Raw genomic sequence first — 17,810 nt, 5'->3', positions numbered from 1 at the left:
CCTCGTACACTTATACACATTTGAAAGTCACCTGCAAATATTCATAACATGATCGACGTAGGTCAGTGATAAAGCGTCTGCCTGAATTTCAAAAGGTCGCAGGATCGATTCTACTTAGTGGATCTGATGGAATGTTCCCCATTTAAACGAGTGCTTTGCAAAGCATATATCGTGGGCCATAAAGTATTATTTTTTATGAAACAAAATTGCATGTAAAATTAATTTCCTTTCCAAGTACAGCAGTAATCTGACTGAAATCGTGGATCGCCTGACAGAGGTGGGATTTACACACTAAATAAGCAATTTTGGGGAATTATGATATACAGAGTTCATTGCCCTTGAACAATTTATGTATGTTTTTGTTTTTAACTCATTTGATCTGTCCAGTTATTTGTATTTCATACATAATTGTTGAAGGCGGAAGCAAAACAAGTAGAGAGGAACCATAAAGAGGGGAAAAAAATACAAATTAATTGTCTCTGAAATATTTCTGGTGACAGGGGGCGCTATAAGTTGACACGTTTGTAGCTGTCAGTGTCCGTCACTAGTCCTTCATTGATTTCCACATTCTGACATTTCACTTTTGTGTAAATTGACAACACTAATTTATACTTAGAATGACGGGAAACGGCAGAGCAACTGTACGGCCAGTGGGTAGGTCACCCCCTTTCCTGGTAATAGGACTGGTGGTGGGACTATGCATAATCGGGTTTAATTACTACAAAGTTTCGTCACAGAACAACGAACTGTCTCGAGAGTTACCTTTACTACGTGGACGTATCAAGTCGTTGACAACAGAAAAAATGGACATGCAGCAGTCTCACTATGAAGTTTTACAGGCCTGTAAACAGAAGAATGTTAAATTGGATGAGGCAGTGAGTACTATGGAAAAGGATCTGAAGGAAACACAAGACACTGCGAGGCTCAACAAAGACCAAGTGACAAGTTGTAAAACAGAAATAGAAACACACAAAGATAATTATGTAAGTAGAGCTTATCACATACATTTACATGGCTTTTTAACATACATCAACCAAAACTTTAATTAATAAAAGAAGGGAAACAATAATTAAAAAATAATATTCCAGCTATTTTTTAAATAAAAAAAATTAAAAAAAATTTAAAGTGCAGGAAACTTTGCTACATGTATACAAAGTTAGTCATAAGAGAAAATCCACAACTTTTTCCATTAGCAGCAAGGGATCTTTTATATGCACTTTCCCACAGACAGAAAAGCACATACCATGGCCTTTGACCAGTTGTGGTGCCCTGGTTGGAATGAGAAAAATACCAATCAGGTGAATGGATCCACTGAGGTGGTTTGATCCTGCGATGCTAACACCTCGGATGAGAGGTCAACAGACTGAGCTGTATGTGTAAATCCCACCCCTTTGCTATATGTATACAGTATATAGCACATATTAGCAGCCAGTTTTTTGCTCATTTGAAGTGTAAAAAGACTATAAAAAAAGTAGCTATTTCGATAACAACTGTCTGTTTATACATTTTTTATTGATATGCTTTAGAACCAAATGCTTTATGTTCACAAAACTGGCTTCCGTAGACTCTACTTGTTTATTATAAAATTATTAATGTTTGATGCTTTAACATAGAGATAATTTGAGTTCTGCAAAAATAATGGCAGAAACTGAGATACATTTAAAATTTGCTTTGAATTAATTTGCAACATTTAGTTATATTGAATCTGCAGGTTTATAATATAATATATATATATATACTTGATAATACTTGTGCATGTATGTTGTAACCATTGTAAAATATTCAAGGTATGTATCAGTTCAAGTTGAGATATTAAAAAGTTTAATATTTGATAAATTTAAATGTACATGTATGTACCGTGAATATTTACAGAACAAATGTGACCAAGATCTCAGTGGTATACAGCAGGAACTGGTTAAAGTTAAAGGTAAATTTATATTTATATAAATTTTCCAAAATGTTGTTAGTAATTACATGCTAACAACTACATTGTGTACATGTAACTAGTCATCTAATGCAACAGTGCTTCTAGAATTTTTATAAAATCCATTAGCCATGGGATCAGTGATTTTTAAAATTTACTAGCCACGATTAAAAATTCACTAGCCCTACTTTGTTTTAAGTTAATACAAATTTTACTAAATAATAGTAATAATCGGACATGTTACCTAAAGAGGAGATATAGCTTAAAAATACTAACATTGGGGGGGGGGGGGGGGGGGGGGGGTAGGATAGTCATATTTACAAAATAGACTTTAACTTCAACATTTGACCCAAACATTTCACTAGCCAACGGACATGGCAATAATAGGTATTTACTAGCCCAACACTGAATATTACTAGCCATGGGAGTGGGGCTACCATAATCTAGAAGCCCTGTAATGCAATATATTTAAAAAGTGGACTATGAAAATGGTTCCTACATGGCTCATTTGTATTACAGAGATATCAATTAGAACAATATTTAGTAGGTGGCATTGTGTGATTTTTTTTGGTTCACTGCCCATTAAATAAATTTATGTGCACCAGGTATAGAATTACAAAGAATAAATATCAAATGCTGAGGTGCCTTTAGAAATTACCTGACCAAGAAAACTGCTACAGTTCTGCATTCGTAGGAAAAGGAGGCATGCAAGCAGCAACAAGCTTGACAAAGCAGGGGTGCAGAAATCGAAAATGTTTAACTAGCCCACTGGACAGAACCAACTAAAATTTACTAGCCCGCCAGAATTTCTACTAGTCCACCAGCCTATAGAAAATATACTTTTGTTTAGCAATATTTTAATATATGTCAAAAAAGAAATGCATAGGTGATAAGGAATGAAGAAAAGTGTTTGATTTTACAAAATATTGTTTTTTTTGTACAATGTTGCTGAATGACCTTGTTTGTTAATGTTCCTGGAATGGGACAGCATGCCCAAATGCACCCCAAAACAAATTTAACGCACACTGTGTGACAATTGCAGGAAATCGGCGTGAAATGGTAAGATTTTGGCAAATGCACGTGAAACTCGGGAGGGAAAAGATTGGGGTAGTGATGGGTATTTAAAGCTGCAATGTCACAATGATGCCTCATTTCCATTTCGACGTTGATAAGTTACAAGATGCTTAGACTAAGCCTACCGAATTGAAACATCGCAATAGGCCGCCTCCAGTTAGGTGAATTGCAGTCAGCAGTCGTACACCAATTGAACGTCCATCAGAGCACCAGTTCACGTCTCTGGGAAAGGTACCAGCAGTTTCAATCAGCTGAAGACTGGCCCACAAGTGGAAGACCTTGCATAACAACTGCAGCACAAGATCGCTACATCCGGGTTCTGCACAGCAACGAACACTGCTGGACGCATACCTGGTTTGAGAAGGGTGTCTGCACAAACCTTTCCGAACCGACTGCTGGTGGCCACACGAGGTACTGATTTCTGCGCCCATGTGCGACGCTGTTTGGTGACGAAAATGCCTCCACTGCCGTCAGTCCATAACAAGAACATTATCACATACTCGTGTCAAATTTTACTGTGATACGATCATAAATAATGAAATTATGCCACTTTGTATTAAAGAGATAATTCCATGTGTGTGTGTGTCCCCCCACTTTTTTGCACCTTCCTACGCTACTATGTGTGTGTGTGTGTATATATATATATATATAAAATATATACATACATAAATACATTATTATTTAGATATTGGTTGTTCTACATTGTATGTTAATATGTAATAGTATTAGTATGTACAAAAAGTTTGTTTTGTTTAAGGACACCACTAGAGCACATTGATTTATTAATCATCGGCTATTGGATGTCAGACATGGTAATTTTGACAGTCATAGAGAGGAAACCCGCTACATTCTTTCCATTAGTAGCAAGTGATCTTTTATTTGTATGCACATTTATAGCACATACTACAGGCTTTGATATACCAGTGGTGGTGCACTGGCTGGTACGAGAATAATATATATACAAATAAATTAATATACATGCAGTGTAGTAATCAATATTTAAAAATGTATGACATTTTTAGTGACAGCTTGACATACAGCTGATCAATTGCCTTGTAACAGATGTCTGATCTTTGTACTGTGCCAAAAATAATTAAGTCAATGAAATGACATTGTGCACCATCATTTTGGCTTTGTACACTAAATAGAGAAGGAAACATTTTGTTCAGTATAACAGAGCAATTCTCCATGCAACTTTCAGAAATCGCTGCACAATTTTAAACATTTTCTGATACCTATATTTAATGTGTACTGTATTTAATACCTGTATTTAATGTTCTTCTTCTTTTTTACTTTCATCTTTTTCATGACAAACTTGACATTTTCTCTTTTATTTGCAAAAAATAAAAGCACACCTACATAAAGCAACATCTGCTCACAAATTAAATAACAGTTGTCGAAGGTAATAATCAGCATTCCATAGCTATTTGAATAAAAGAAAGAAGAAATGTTTTATTTATTAATGCACTCAGTGCATTATTAATGGCACTGCATATCCCTACAACCATAATTAACTCTTCCATTATATGCTTCTGTTTTTTTAAAACGAAAGAAGACGTTCAGTTTAAAGTTGAATTTTGTTTGTTTGATGAATATGAATCACTGCTAGCTCTGGGTGCTAGTAGTATTGAGTTAGTCCTCAAATATATACACACGGGTACAGTGTAAGTGTCAGTGCTACTGAATTAGATGATGCAGTTGCTAGTAGTATTGAGTTAGTCCTCAAATATATACACACGGGTACAGTGTAAGTGTCAGTGCTACTGAATTAGATGATGCAGTTGCTAGTAGTATTGAGTTAGTCCTCAAATATATACACACGGGTACAGTGTAGATATCAGTGCTACTGAATTAGATGATGCAGTTGCTAGTAGTATTGAGTTAGTCCTCAAATATATACACATGGGTACAGTGTAGATGTCAGTGCTACTGAATTAGATGATGCAGTTGCTAGTAGTATTGAGTTAGTCCTCAAATATATACACATGGGTACAGTGTAGATGTCAGTGCTACTGAATTAGATGATGCAGTTGCTAGTAGTATTGATGCTAGTAAAAGTAACTTTGAAGTGACAAGTTTTATATTTGTTACAGATGAACTTGAGCAAGAAAAGAAGTCTCAAGCGGAGTCACCTAAAGTTGCAGCTTCCTGTGATCAAAGGTAGATAATCATGTAGTGACATGAACATATGCACACACACACATTCAATGCACACCACACACCACACACCATACAGACAGAAAGACACACACACACATATACATTCATTGTACATATACACACGCACACATTTAATGCACACCACACCATAGACAGACAGAAAGACAGACAGACAGATACACACACACACACACACATTCATTGTACATATACACTTGCACACATTCAGTGCATATATACATACACACATTCAATGTACATACACACTCGCACACATTCAGTGTACACACACACATTCAGTGTACACACACACACACATACACACACACACACACAAAAATTCAGTGCACACAAATTTAGTATTTACCACATGTTCACACACATTCAGTGCATACATACACACAATCAGTGCATATACGCACATGCAATGCATGTGCGTGCACACACATTCAATGCAAACACACATTCAATGTATGCACACACCAACACATTCATAGCACACACACACACACACACACACACACACACACACACGCACACATCTAACGCTCACACACACATGTACACAACACTAGACCATATCAGCTCCTTTTGCATAGCGAGGGTTTGTCCCTTTTATTGGTGTAGCCGGATATTTTATATTAGGGGAGGAGGACTACATACATGTACCTGTACACAGTCTATGAGTTTTGGGGGGTAGGGTTATGCCCTCTTCCCTGGCTAGGCCAGTGGTCCTATTTCTGTACATGGAAAGAACATTATTTTCAAACAAAACCACTCGCTAGGAGTGTCGTTAATTAATTTTGTGAGCTAATTAACCCTTCATCAGTTTTTTTTGTTATTTAAGATATTCATAGCTTACTCACTGTTAATTGTGTCAGTCTTAGGATAACAAATAAAATATATTTTTAAAAAATACAATATTTTTCTTACCCATCTGTATTGTACATAATATGTCTATCACATTCTTCTCCATTGCATACATTTTATTTTGTATCACAGCCATCAATATCAGGCCCACTACTAAGGGCCATTTAACAAAAAATTTACATAATGCTTATGGGGTGAGTATACATAAAACTTTTGTAATAATACATTATAAAATTTTGCCCCATTCCCAATGTCATATACTGTTCCTATGGACCTGTGTATTTAATGCATACAGCTATATTGTTTTTAACACTCTTCAGTATGACACATATTGTTTTTAATACTTATCTGTATTGCACATTATTGATTTTATGACTCATCAGTATTGCATATATTGTTTGTAACACTCTTCATTATGACTCATTGTTTTTAACACATCAGTATTGCACATATTTTTTGTAACACTCTTCTTTATGACATAGTTTTTAACACAACAATATTGCACATATTGTTTGTAACACACTTCATTATGACACATTGTTTTTAACAACAATATTACACATATTGTTTGTAACACTCTTCATTATGACACATTGTTTTTAGCACATCAGTATTGCACATATTGTTTGTAACACGTCAGTATTGAAAATTTGCATATGACACATTGTTTTTAACACGTCAGTATTGAAAATTTGCATATATTGTTTTTAACACTCATCTGTATTGTACATATTGTTTTTAACACTCATCTGTATTGTACATATTGTTTTTAACACACTCCTATATTGCACATATTGTTTTTAACACTCATCTGTATTGTACCTGTGATTTATGTTGTTTGTATTGCAGTGCATGTGCTGAGCCTATAGGCAATGTCTTGACGATCCTGATTAAGAGTGTCGGAAAACAGAACATCCTGGCTGCACTGCAACAAAATGGCATCGATGTCAACAAGTTTGTGTAAGTTGAGCCTTATTATTCATCACATCAGTGGTGATATATTTGAGTGAGTATGTTGTTAAGCATTTGGCTTCGGATCTAGCTCAGTTGCAAATGTAGTTGGTAGGGCACTCACTTGAGATGGGTGGGTCATAGGATCAAACCCCTTGGTGGCCCTATTTCCTGATTGTTTTCTGTTTCTATATCAACCAATGCTTCACAGCTGGTATATATCAAAGGTCAAGGTATGTGTTGTCCTGTTTGTGAAGAAATGGATGTAAAGGGTTCCTTGCTGTAAACGATAATATGACATAGCAGGTTAATTTCCTTTAGAATTATGAAATACGTGGTTGAATTATAATAGCCAATTTGTAATAAAATCAATGTGTTAGTAGTGTCATTTTAAAACAAAAAGTTTGTTTTGGTTAACAACACCACTAGAGCACATTGATTTATTAATCATCGGCTACTGAATGTCAAACATTTGGTAATTCTCGTAGTCATCAGAAGAAACACGCTACATTTTTCCTAATGCAGCAAGGGATCTTTTATGTGCACTTTCCTACACACAGGAAAAAACATACCACAGACTTTGATCAGTTGTGGTGCACTGGTTGGAACAAGAAAACCCCCATTCAATTGAATGGATCCACCAAGGTGGTTCGGTCCTGCAATGCAAGCACATCAAGTGAGCACTCAACCGACTGAACTAAATCTCGCCCCTGGGGTCTAGTTACCTGTAAGACAAACATTCCTTTTCTCCTCTTTGTTACTGTGTTGAACACCTATAGTGATGTTAGAAGTGTATCATTAATTAGTTACTAGCTGAATATCTTGCCACTGGGCAAATCTACAGTGATTTCATGATAAATGGGGCAGGACATATTAGACCAGTGTCTATCCGCTCACTTGATGCTTGATCGATTCCCATCGATGGGCCCATTGGGCTATTTCTTGTTCCAGTGAGTGCACCATGGCTGGTATACCAAAGGCCATGGTATGTGCTATCCTGTCCAGTGTGCGATTTTGAGGAGAGTCTGGGAGCCCGAGGCGTGCAAAAATCATATAGGACTCTCTAACTTGGCTAGCATACGAGCCCACATGGCTCATAATAGTTATTTGTACAAATTACATTGATTCTACGAAATGACACAGTCAACATATGTCTAAAAATCCTGGGAAATCACAGTCTTGAATAGCGATCTTTTCCATTGTTTCATGCAAAACATTCAGTGTATCTTCTGTTCTACTGGAGATGCACCGCAGGGCTCGCTGGGTTGGCGGTAGCTAGGCTCTGATGATTTGTAAACAGGGAGTCCTTATGGCACTTAAATTTTTAAAACCAAAATCGTGGTGGTGGTGTTAAACAGAAGCATCTTTATTAATTGCACACCTGTTGGAGAGAACAACGTGTGATATCAAAATAAAGACATCTGATCAGCTGGTCTATGATGATCATCTGGACACCAAAGATATATCCAATGAATATAAGCATGGCCAAAATTGATTGCTCTGTGACATGTAAATTAACATGAAACTTAATTGCTCAGTGATGCACAAATTAACTGCAAATGCAAGCATAGTCATTAACACTTGTTATAACAAGTGAAAGCAAGTAGGATACATTTTTAAACAATGAGTTGCAAGACAGGGCTAGCTCTGGCACTCGCCAATCGCGAATTTTGAAAGCAATTGGCAAATTTTATTTACATTTGACAAAATAATTTTATGTAATAACTGACATTTTAAAGAAAATAACTGTTGATTTCTGCCATTTTTGCAGTTTAATAGACAATTTGGCGAAGTGTTTTGCTCACTCTGAGCTAGCCCTGCAAGATAAATGGTATATATCTAATAGATATGAGTGTAGTATGGTATGCAATTTCTTACATGTCCTCAACAACAACAATGTCTCATAGAACTAAATATCTGTTGATATATTTTAAAACAATTTCTAATATAAATGGTATCTAATGGCAACTCATGTAGTGTTCTTCATTGCCTACATCTGGAATTTTAAACTAGTCTGAATGATTTGATTATTTGTAGTAATGTTGAAGGAATTGAAAAATCACCAGACGCAAAGCAGCCAGGAGATGCAAGTCCACAAGCAGGTGCAAGTCCACAAGCGGGTGCAAATCCACAAGCGGGTGCAAATTCACAAGCGGGTGCAAATCCACAAGCAGGTGCAAATCCACAAGCGAGTGCAAATCCACAAGCGGGTGCAAATCCACAACCGGGTGCAAAACCACAACCGGGTGCAAATCCACAACCAGATGCAAATAAGGCAGCAGACGCCAAGCAGGCAGGTGAAAACAAACAAGGTAATACGTTATATATTTACTAGATTTGCTGTTAATAATAATTTACTATTATAGTCCTTGATGTAATCATTCACTAGACTTTGTGTAGTAATAGTTTACTTGTCTTGGTCTTAATAATACTCTGCTAGATTTGCTATAATTGTAATAGTTTACAAGACTTGATGTTAGTAATAATTTACTGTACTTGCTGTTAGTGTTTACTATGCATGCTGTTAGTAATAATTTACCAGACTTGATGTTAGTAATAATTTACTATACTTGCTGTTAGTGTTTACTATGCATGCTGTTAGTAATAATTTACCAGACTTGATGTTAGTAATAATTTACTATACTTGCTGTTAGTGTTTACTATGCATGCTGTTAGTCATAATTTACCAGACTTGATGTTAGTAATAATTTACTATACTTGCTGTTAGTGTTTACTATGCATGCTGTTAGTCATAATTTACCAGACTTGATGTTAGTAATAATTTACTATACTTGCTGTTAGTGTTTACTATGCATGCTGTTAGTCATAATTTACCAGACTTGATGTTAGTAGTAATTTACTAGACTTGCTATAGCAGGGTTGAAAATTAGCAGTCGCCCGGTCGGCCGTGGCGACCTTTATTGGCTACGGGTGACTAAGAATTTTACAAAGGTAGTCTGTTGGGCGACCATCGATTTTAGTGTCTGACGAGTATGGTACTACATGTAGTTAAAAAAAGAAACACTGATACTGAATCGAATGCAATAAAACACACTGCATCTATGTTGGCACAAACTATAGATCTGGCAGCAGAAGACCTAGAACAGGTTTTATATTTTGACAGAGCCAACATAATGAATAAAGATAAAATTCATATAAAAACATATTAATTTATTAAGTTTTAAACCCATACTGTCTTAAATAACATTTATTGGGGGTAAACGTGCAGTGTAAATTAAAACAAAAATTCTTTACAAATTACCATCAAACTGCATAGGTTAACTCTTTTTTTGTGATACAAGTTTTAAGGCAATTGATGGTAATCTGAATGACACAACCGTAATACATGATCAGGGCCGTATCTCTGCACAAATCAGTTGAATAGGCATTTGTCAAAACAGCGGATGATTCCATGGATCTCTGTCTAGAATAGCCACTCCCGAGGAAACCATTTGCTGAGAATTTCACCCTTCTTGTATCACCACAAAGTTTATTCCATCCCTCTTGCATAGCCACAAAGAGGACTGCCACTTCCAAACTAGTTTACTAAAGCACGCGCGGTTCTACAATCTACTGGCAACCTTGGTTTTCATGTTAATTTTCAACCCTGCTATAGTAAAAGTTAACCAGATTTATTGTTTTAATTTACTGGAATTTCTGGTCATAATAATTTACTAGACTTGGTGTTGGTAATAATTTAAGACTTGATATTGGTAATAATTTAGGTACTACCGGCCTTGGTGGCGTCGTGGTTAGGCCATCGGTGTACAGGCTGGTAGGTACTGGGTTCGGATCCCAGTCAAAGCATGGGGTTTTTAATCCAGATACCGACTCCAAACCCTGAGTGAGTGCTCCGCAAGGCTCATTGGGTAGGTGTAAACTACTTGCACCGACCAGTGATCCATAACTGGTTCAACAAAGGCCATGGTTTGTGCTATCCTGCCTGTGGGAAGCGCAAATAAAATATCCCTTGCTGCTAATCGGAAAGGGTAGCCCATGTAGTGGCGACAGCAGGTTTCCTCTCAAACTCTGTGTGGTCCTTAACCATATGTATGACGCCATATAACCGTAAATAAAATGTGTTGAGTGCATCGTTAAATAAAACATTTCTTTCTTTCTTTTTTATTAATTTAAGTACTAGACTAAGTGTAGGTAATAATGACTTTATATTGATAATAATATACATGTACTTGACTAGCAGTTGCTGAGTTGGTCATAATGTGCTAGATGTGCTGCTAATAGTAGCAATGCAATGATAATAATTGACTAGATATGGTGTTGGTAATAATTCAGACTTGATGTTCGTAATAATTGACTAGATTTGATGTTGGTTATAATTCAATCTAATTAAAATTAGCTCCACTGGTTAATTACTATTACCTGTGGATCTAACAGCAGTGTTCGAGATTAAACATTTTGGCCAGTATCCCAGATGGATACTAACATTTTAAAATCTGGTATTCCACCTGAGAATTTAGTATTATATGGCATCCCAGTGGGATACTGGGTTCTTGAAGTCTGGTATCCAGAATTAAATTCTGGTATCCCCAGGATATCGGGATACCGTTAATCTCGAACACTGAACAGCACCCCGTTGGAGCTCATGTCCAGTTGACCTTTCATTTGACCAATCAAAACCTTACTTGCAAAATCATGCCAGTGATTTGAAAAGAATTTGAAAACATTCGGGATTATGCCGAGAGTATACGAAATAATTTGGTGAATTACGAAGTATGCCGGAAACTAATTTCAATATATAAAATTTTATATAAAATTTGTTTCAAGACGAAAAAACCCATACTCGTGATGGTATAGCCATAAAATCTGTTTATATTAGTATACAATCCAGAGTTTATTACTGCACTTAATTTTCCCCCATTTTTTTAATGTTGAAATAGACCAACAAGTTCGCCTATTGCATAAATAGTCTCACCCGATATTTTTAGAATTTGTATGCTCCTGAATAACACTATAAAAGGCCAAGTGTACCTGTAATTGGTCGATATTTAAATTATTTATAGATGAAATGTCACCTGGACATGGGAGTCCACGCAATGCTGTTAGATCTACTGGTAGACCAGTAGAGCTAATTATAATCAGATTGGTTATAATTTGGACTTGATGTTAATAACAACTTACTAGACTAGCTGTTGGTAATAATTTACTAGATGTGATGTTAGTCATATCGAGTTAATGCAGTAGTAAAAGACGGGTAACTGCTTGTTATGGGTATAATATAAAAATATTCCTAGATTTGTGAAAGTGAATGTGTAATACAATTAGCTTCTTTCTAGAGGTGGCTGTTTATAAGAGGTGGTTAGTTAAAAAGAAAGTTAAAATTGATTAATTAACCATCAGCTGTTGAATGTCAAACATTTGACAATTCTGATATTATGCCATATGATTTTGTCTCAAAGAAAACCCACAACATTTTTCAACTAGCAGTAAGGGATCTTATAAATGCACTTTAAAACTGTGAGGACAGTACATACCACAACATTTGATATACCAATCATGGGGAACTGGTTAGGACACAGGGTAAAAAACCCAACAATGGGTCCACCCAGGAAGTTCAGTCCCATGTCTACTACTTAGAGGTGTCTGCTTATTAGAGGGTGTCTGATTGCTTTATATAGGTGTCTGCTATTTGAGGTGTCTGCTATTAGAGGTGTAAGCTTATTAGATGTGACTGCAAATTAAAAGAAAGAAAGAAAGAAATGTTTTATTTAACGACACACTCAACACATTTTATTTACGGTTATATGGCATCAGACATATGGTTAAGAACCACACATATATATTGAGAGAGGAAACCCGCTGTCGCCACTGCATGGGCTACTCTTTCCGATTAGCAGCAAGGGATCTTTTATATGCACCATCCCACAGACAGGGTAGTACATACCACAGCCTTTGATATACCAGTCGTGGAGTACTGCCTGGAACAAGAAATAACCCAGTGGGCCCATGGATGGGGATCGATCCCACACCAACTGCACATCAAGCGGACGCTGTACTACTGGGCTAAGTCCCGCCCCCCACTAAGTAAAGGTGTCTGCCTCTTAGAGGTGTAAGCTTAGTAGAGGTGGCTGCCTCTTAGAGGTGTAAGCTTATTAGTTGTGGCTGCTAATTAGAGGTGTCTGCCTCTTGGAGGTGTAAGCTTGTTAGTTGTGGCTGCTAATTAGAGGTGTCTGCCTCTTGGAGGTGTAAGCTTGTTAGTTGTGGCTGCTAATTAGAGGTGTCTGCCTCTTGGAGGTGTAAGCTTGTTAGCTGTGGCTGCTAATTAGAGGTGTCTGCCTCTTGGAGGTGTAAGCTTGTTAGCTGTGGCTGCTAATTAGAGGTGTCTGCCTCTTGGAGGTGTAAGCTTGTTAGCTGTGGCTGCTAATTAGAGGTGTCTGCCTCTTGGAGGTGTAAGCTTATTAGCTGTGGCTGCTAATTAGAGGTGTCTGCCTCTTGGAGGTGTAAGCTTATTAGCTGTGGCTGCTAATTAGAGGTGTCTGCCTCTTGGAGGTGTAAGCTTATTAGCTGTGGCTGCTAATTAGAGGTGTCTGCCTCTTGGAGGTGTAAGCTTATTAGCTGTGGCTGCTAATTAGAGGTGTCTGCCTCTTGGAGGTGTAAGCTTATTAGCTGTGGCTGCTAATTAGAGGTGTCTGCCTCTTGGAGGTGTAAGCTTATTAGCTGTGGCTGCTAATTAGAGGTGTCTGCCTCTTGGAGGTGTAAGCTTATTAGCTGTGGCTGCTAATTAGAGGTGTCTGCCTCTTGGAGGTGTAAGCTTATTAGCTGTGGCTGCTAATTAGAGGTGTCTGCCTCTTGGAGGTGTAAGCTTATTAGCTGTGGCTGCTAATTAGAGGTGTCTGCCTCTTAGAGGTGTAAGCTTATTAGCTGTGGCTGCTAATATAGAGGTGTCTGCCTATTAGAGGCGTCTGCCTATTAGAGGTGTAAGCTTATTAGCTGTGGCTGCTAATTAGAGGCGCCTGCCTCTTAGAGGTGTAAGCTTATTAGCTGTGGCTGCTAATTAGAGGTGTTTACTGGGGTGAAAATTGATTAGAGTGGCTATTGATAATAGAGGTGGCTGCTTATTAGAGGTCAGAGTTTCTGCTAGAGGGTGTGAAGGGTCAAATTATGTACCCTAAAATCTGGGAAATTAATGGATCCATTTTTATAAATATTTTGAAAGATTATAGTAAGAGAACTACTCTTTAAAATTTGCCAGAATACAGACTTGAAGTGCTTGATTTCAAAATATTTCAAACCCATGACCAACTACATGTAAATTAACAGGGACACTAAATTATGATCTGTTTTGTTTTTACTATGTAGCATTATCCTCAAATAATTTTTCTGGCACAAAGCCTGGAGGTGAATGCTTATTTAGATGTGGCTGTTTGTGCAGGCTTGACTGTATCATTATACAACTGTTCCTTGTTACTTGTAGAGGCGGAACAACCTAAACCCGAAGAGGAAAATGAAAAAGGTGTCACTGGTGACGGTCTTATCTCTTCCTTTTCCTTGAACAACGTGAATCCCAGTCTCCACAACCCCCTGACGCCATTATTACCACTTCAACCACTGGGTGCATTGTCACCTAACTGGCGAAATCTGCCACAAAACGATGACAAAGTCGTCAGCTTTGATCAAAACAAAAATTCTTTTCCTCAGATCGATACTGAAAGCAAGAAGCCGTTTGTTTATTTCGATCCCCAAAATAAACCTGAAAATGCTGACAATAAGATAAACATGAATGAAGACCAGCATAAATTGGCAAGTAATGTTGATCAAAGCAACGTTGGTCTGTCTGTCAATCAGGTGATTCCCCCACTGGTTCTTGAAGGTAATAATGGTCGGTTGACACCCAACAACAAAAATTACGACTATGGGATGCATGGGGAAGACAAGGATGTGGTAGAGGTAGTTGGTGTTTGGCTTTATTATTTTCACTTTTGCTTTTATTATAACCGTGAAACCTGTCTAAACCGGACCCTGAACAAACTGGAATTCTGTGAAAACCTGGCCAAGTTTTCAAGGTTCTGGATTTTCCAATTTCTGTAACGCAAGTCTCTAAAACACTGGATCACCAAATTTTCCAAATTCTCTAGCTCAACTCTCTTAAACACTGGATCACCAAATTTTCCAAATTCTAACGCAACTCTCTTAATACTGGATCACCAAATTTTCCAAATTCTGTAATGCAACTCTCTTAAACACTGGATCACCAAATTTTACAAATTCTGTAACACAACTCTCTTAAACACTGGATCACCGGATTGTCCGATTTAGACAGGTTTCACTGTATTTTTTAAATTTAAACTAAACTGCTTTTACTTTTTTTTACTTTTGTGGCAACTATCTTTAATAATCAGTTGTGTTTCAAATACATACATGTTGTTTACACTGGTACTCAATGATTTGCTATTCTAAGTACGGTAACAATGTAGTGCAAACATTCACCATTAACTGGTACCCCAAATTAGTTTACAGTGCTGATAATTAATGTTAACATTTTGTAATAAAACTGATCTAAACAATGTATTGATCTTCTTGGGCAGTACATACAAACATTGTGATACCTTATATTTTATTTATTTGAAAAAAGTATCATAGCACTTGGCAACTGAGTGAATTAAATAATGTGTTTATTAGCAACACCCCAGTTTTGCAGACTGTAACAATTAGCATTTTTAAATAGTACACTAAATAAAATTTAGTTATTTATTTGGAAGAGTTAATGGTGTTTGCACAAGTTTTTAAATAAACACATTTCAAATTAGATGTTAATTATTATTAATTAATAGTGATTATAAATTGCTTTAGACATATTTGGGGTTGGGTTTTTTTTTACTTGTAGTAGATTTTTATCCATGGCTAGTGGATTTTGAAAATTACTGATCCCATGACTAGTGGATTTTGAAAATCACTGATCCCATGACTAGTGGATTTTGAAAATCACTGATCCCATGTCTAGTGGATTTTGAAAATTACTGATCCCATGGCTAGTGGATTTTGAAAATCACTGATCCCATGGCTAGTGGATTTTGAAAATCACTGATCCCATGGCTAGTGGATATTGAAAATCACTGATCCCATGTCTAGTGGATTTTGAAAATCACTGATCCCATGGCTAGTGGATATTGAAAATCACTGATCCCATGGCTAGTAGTGGCTAGTGGATTTTGAAAATCAATCCCACTAGTGGATTTTGAAAATCACTGATCCCATGGCTAGTGGATATTGAAAATCACTGATCCCATGGCTAGTGGATTTTGAAAATCACTGATCCCATGGCTAGTGGATATTGAAAATCACTGATCCCATGGCTAGTGGATATTGAAAATCACTGATCCCATGACTAGTGGATTTTGAAAATCACTAATCCCATGGCTAGTGGATTTTGAAAATCACTGATCCCATGGCTAGTGGATATTGAAAATTACTGATCCCATGGCTAGTGGATTTTGAAAATCACTGATCCCATGGCTAGTGGATTTTGAAAATCACTGATCCCATGGCTAGTGGATATTGAAAATCACTGATCCCATGACTAGTGGATTTTGAAAATCACTAATCCCATGGCTAGTGGATATTGAAAATCACTGATCCCATGACTAGTGGATTTTGAAAATCACTAATCCCATGGCTAGTGGATTTTGAAAATCACTGATCCCATGGCTAGTGGATTTTTAGAAAATTCTAGAAGCCCTGGTATAAAGACAAAAACTTATTAAATTATGCAAACTTACTACTAGTGCTTTGTAAGTTCTGCAAAATTTGAGGTTACTAATAAACACATTATTTAATTCTTCCAAATGCCATTTGACAAATTATTTTGGTAGGTAAATAAAATGCAAGGTACCACACTTTGTGCTGCCTGCATGAGTAGATCAATATATTGTTTAACTTGGGTTTTTTTTAAAGATGATATGAACTGATAATAACTGGATTCTGCTTGGGAAACCAAAATGGTGACATTTCTGCTTGAGTTTTGAGATTTAAAAAAAAAAAAAAATCTTTCTTTTTTCTTTTTTGATTTGTCTTTACATTAGCTGTTGGGCTTGGCTGGTGAGAGTTTTTAGTTGGCTGATGGAGAAAAACACTAGCCACGGGCGTTGGGCTACCATATTCTAGAATCCCTGATATTGTACTTGCTCAGTTGAATATTTGATTTCATTACCAGAAACATGATCCTCTGATGCAGCTGCCATACATCTGATTGGCTTTTTATGTACACATCTATGGGTCGTATTATGGTATGGCGTTCTCCATCCGTCCATACATCTGTCTGTTAATTTTTTCTTGTCCAGAGCATATCTTGCATACAGGACCATCAAACCTCACATGTAGGAACAACTTGGGATGGCGGTGTGTTGCATACTATTACTAGGTCACTGTGATCTACTTTTCACGGTCTGCTGCACATAACAGTAAATCCTTGTCCGGACCATATCTTGCATACAGTACCATCAAACCTTGCATGTAGGAACATCTTGGGATGGTGGTGTGTCGCATACTATTACTAGGTCACTGTGACCTACTATTCACGGTCTACTGCACGTAACAATAAATCCTTGTCCGGACCATATCTTGCATACAGTACCATCAAACCTTGCATGTAGGAACATCTTGGGATGGTGGTGTGTTGCATACTATTACTAGGTCACTGTGATCTACTTTTCACAGTCTGCTGCACATAACAGTAAATCCTTGTCCGGACCATATCTTGCATACAGTACCATCAAACCTTGCATGTAGGAACAACTTGGGATGGCGGTGTATTGCATACTATTACTAGGTCACTGTGATCTACTTTTCACGGTCTGCTGCACATAACAGTAAATCC

The 17,810-nt window shown here is 37.0% G+C and overlaps 1 protein-coding gene across 2 annotated transcripts in view; it reads left to right on the top strand.

Annotated features, from left to right (window-relative positions):
* The first annotated feature begins 338 nt into the window (after positions 1-338).
* Positions 339-17,810, top strand: part of LOC121381375 (Golgi membrane protein 1-like) — a 29,731-nt gene continuing 12,259 nt past the window's right edge. The window contains exons 1-6 of one of the 2 annotated variants that reach the window (XM_041510670.1): positions 339-983; positions 1,873-1,927; positions 5,092-5,158; positions 6,878-6,988; positions 9,017-9,291; positions 14,412-14,450. In XM_041510670.1, the coding sequence (XP_041366604.1) occupies positions 618-983; positions 1,873-1,927; positions 5,092-5,158; positions 6,878-6,988; positions 9,017-9,291; positions 14,412-14,450 (913 nt within the window). In that variant the 5' untranslated portion in view covers positions 339-617. Of the gene's footprint in view, positions 984-1,872; positions 1,928-5,091; positions 5,159-6,877; positions 6,989-9,016; positions 9,292-14,411; positions 14,885-17,810 lie in introns of both variants that reach the window. The other variant, XM_041510663.1, reaches the window with a different exon arrangement.

The sequence above is a fragment of the Gigantopelta aegis genome, chromosome 2 (assembly GCF_016097555.1).
Source record: "Gigantopelta aegis isolate Gae_Host chromosome 2, Gae_host_genome, whole genome shotgun sequence".
Classification (NCBI taxonomy): Eukaryota; Metazoa; Mollusca; class Gastropoda; order Neomphalida; family Peltospiridae; genus Gigantopelta; species Gigantopelta aegis.
This window is presented reverse-complemented; position numbering and strand designations above follow the sequence as displayed.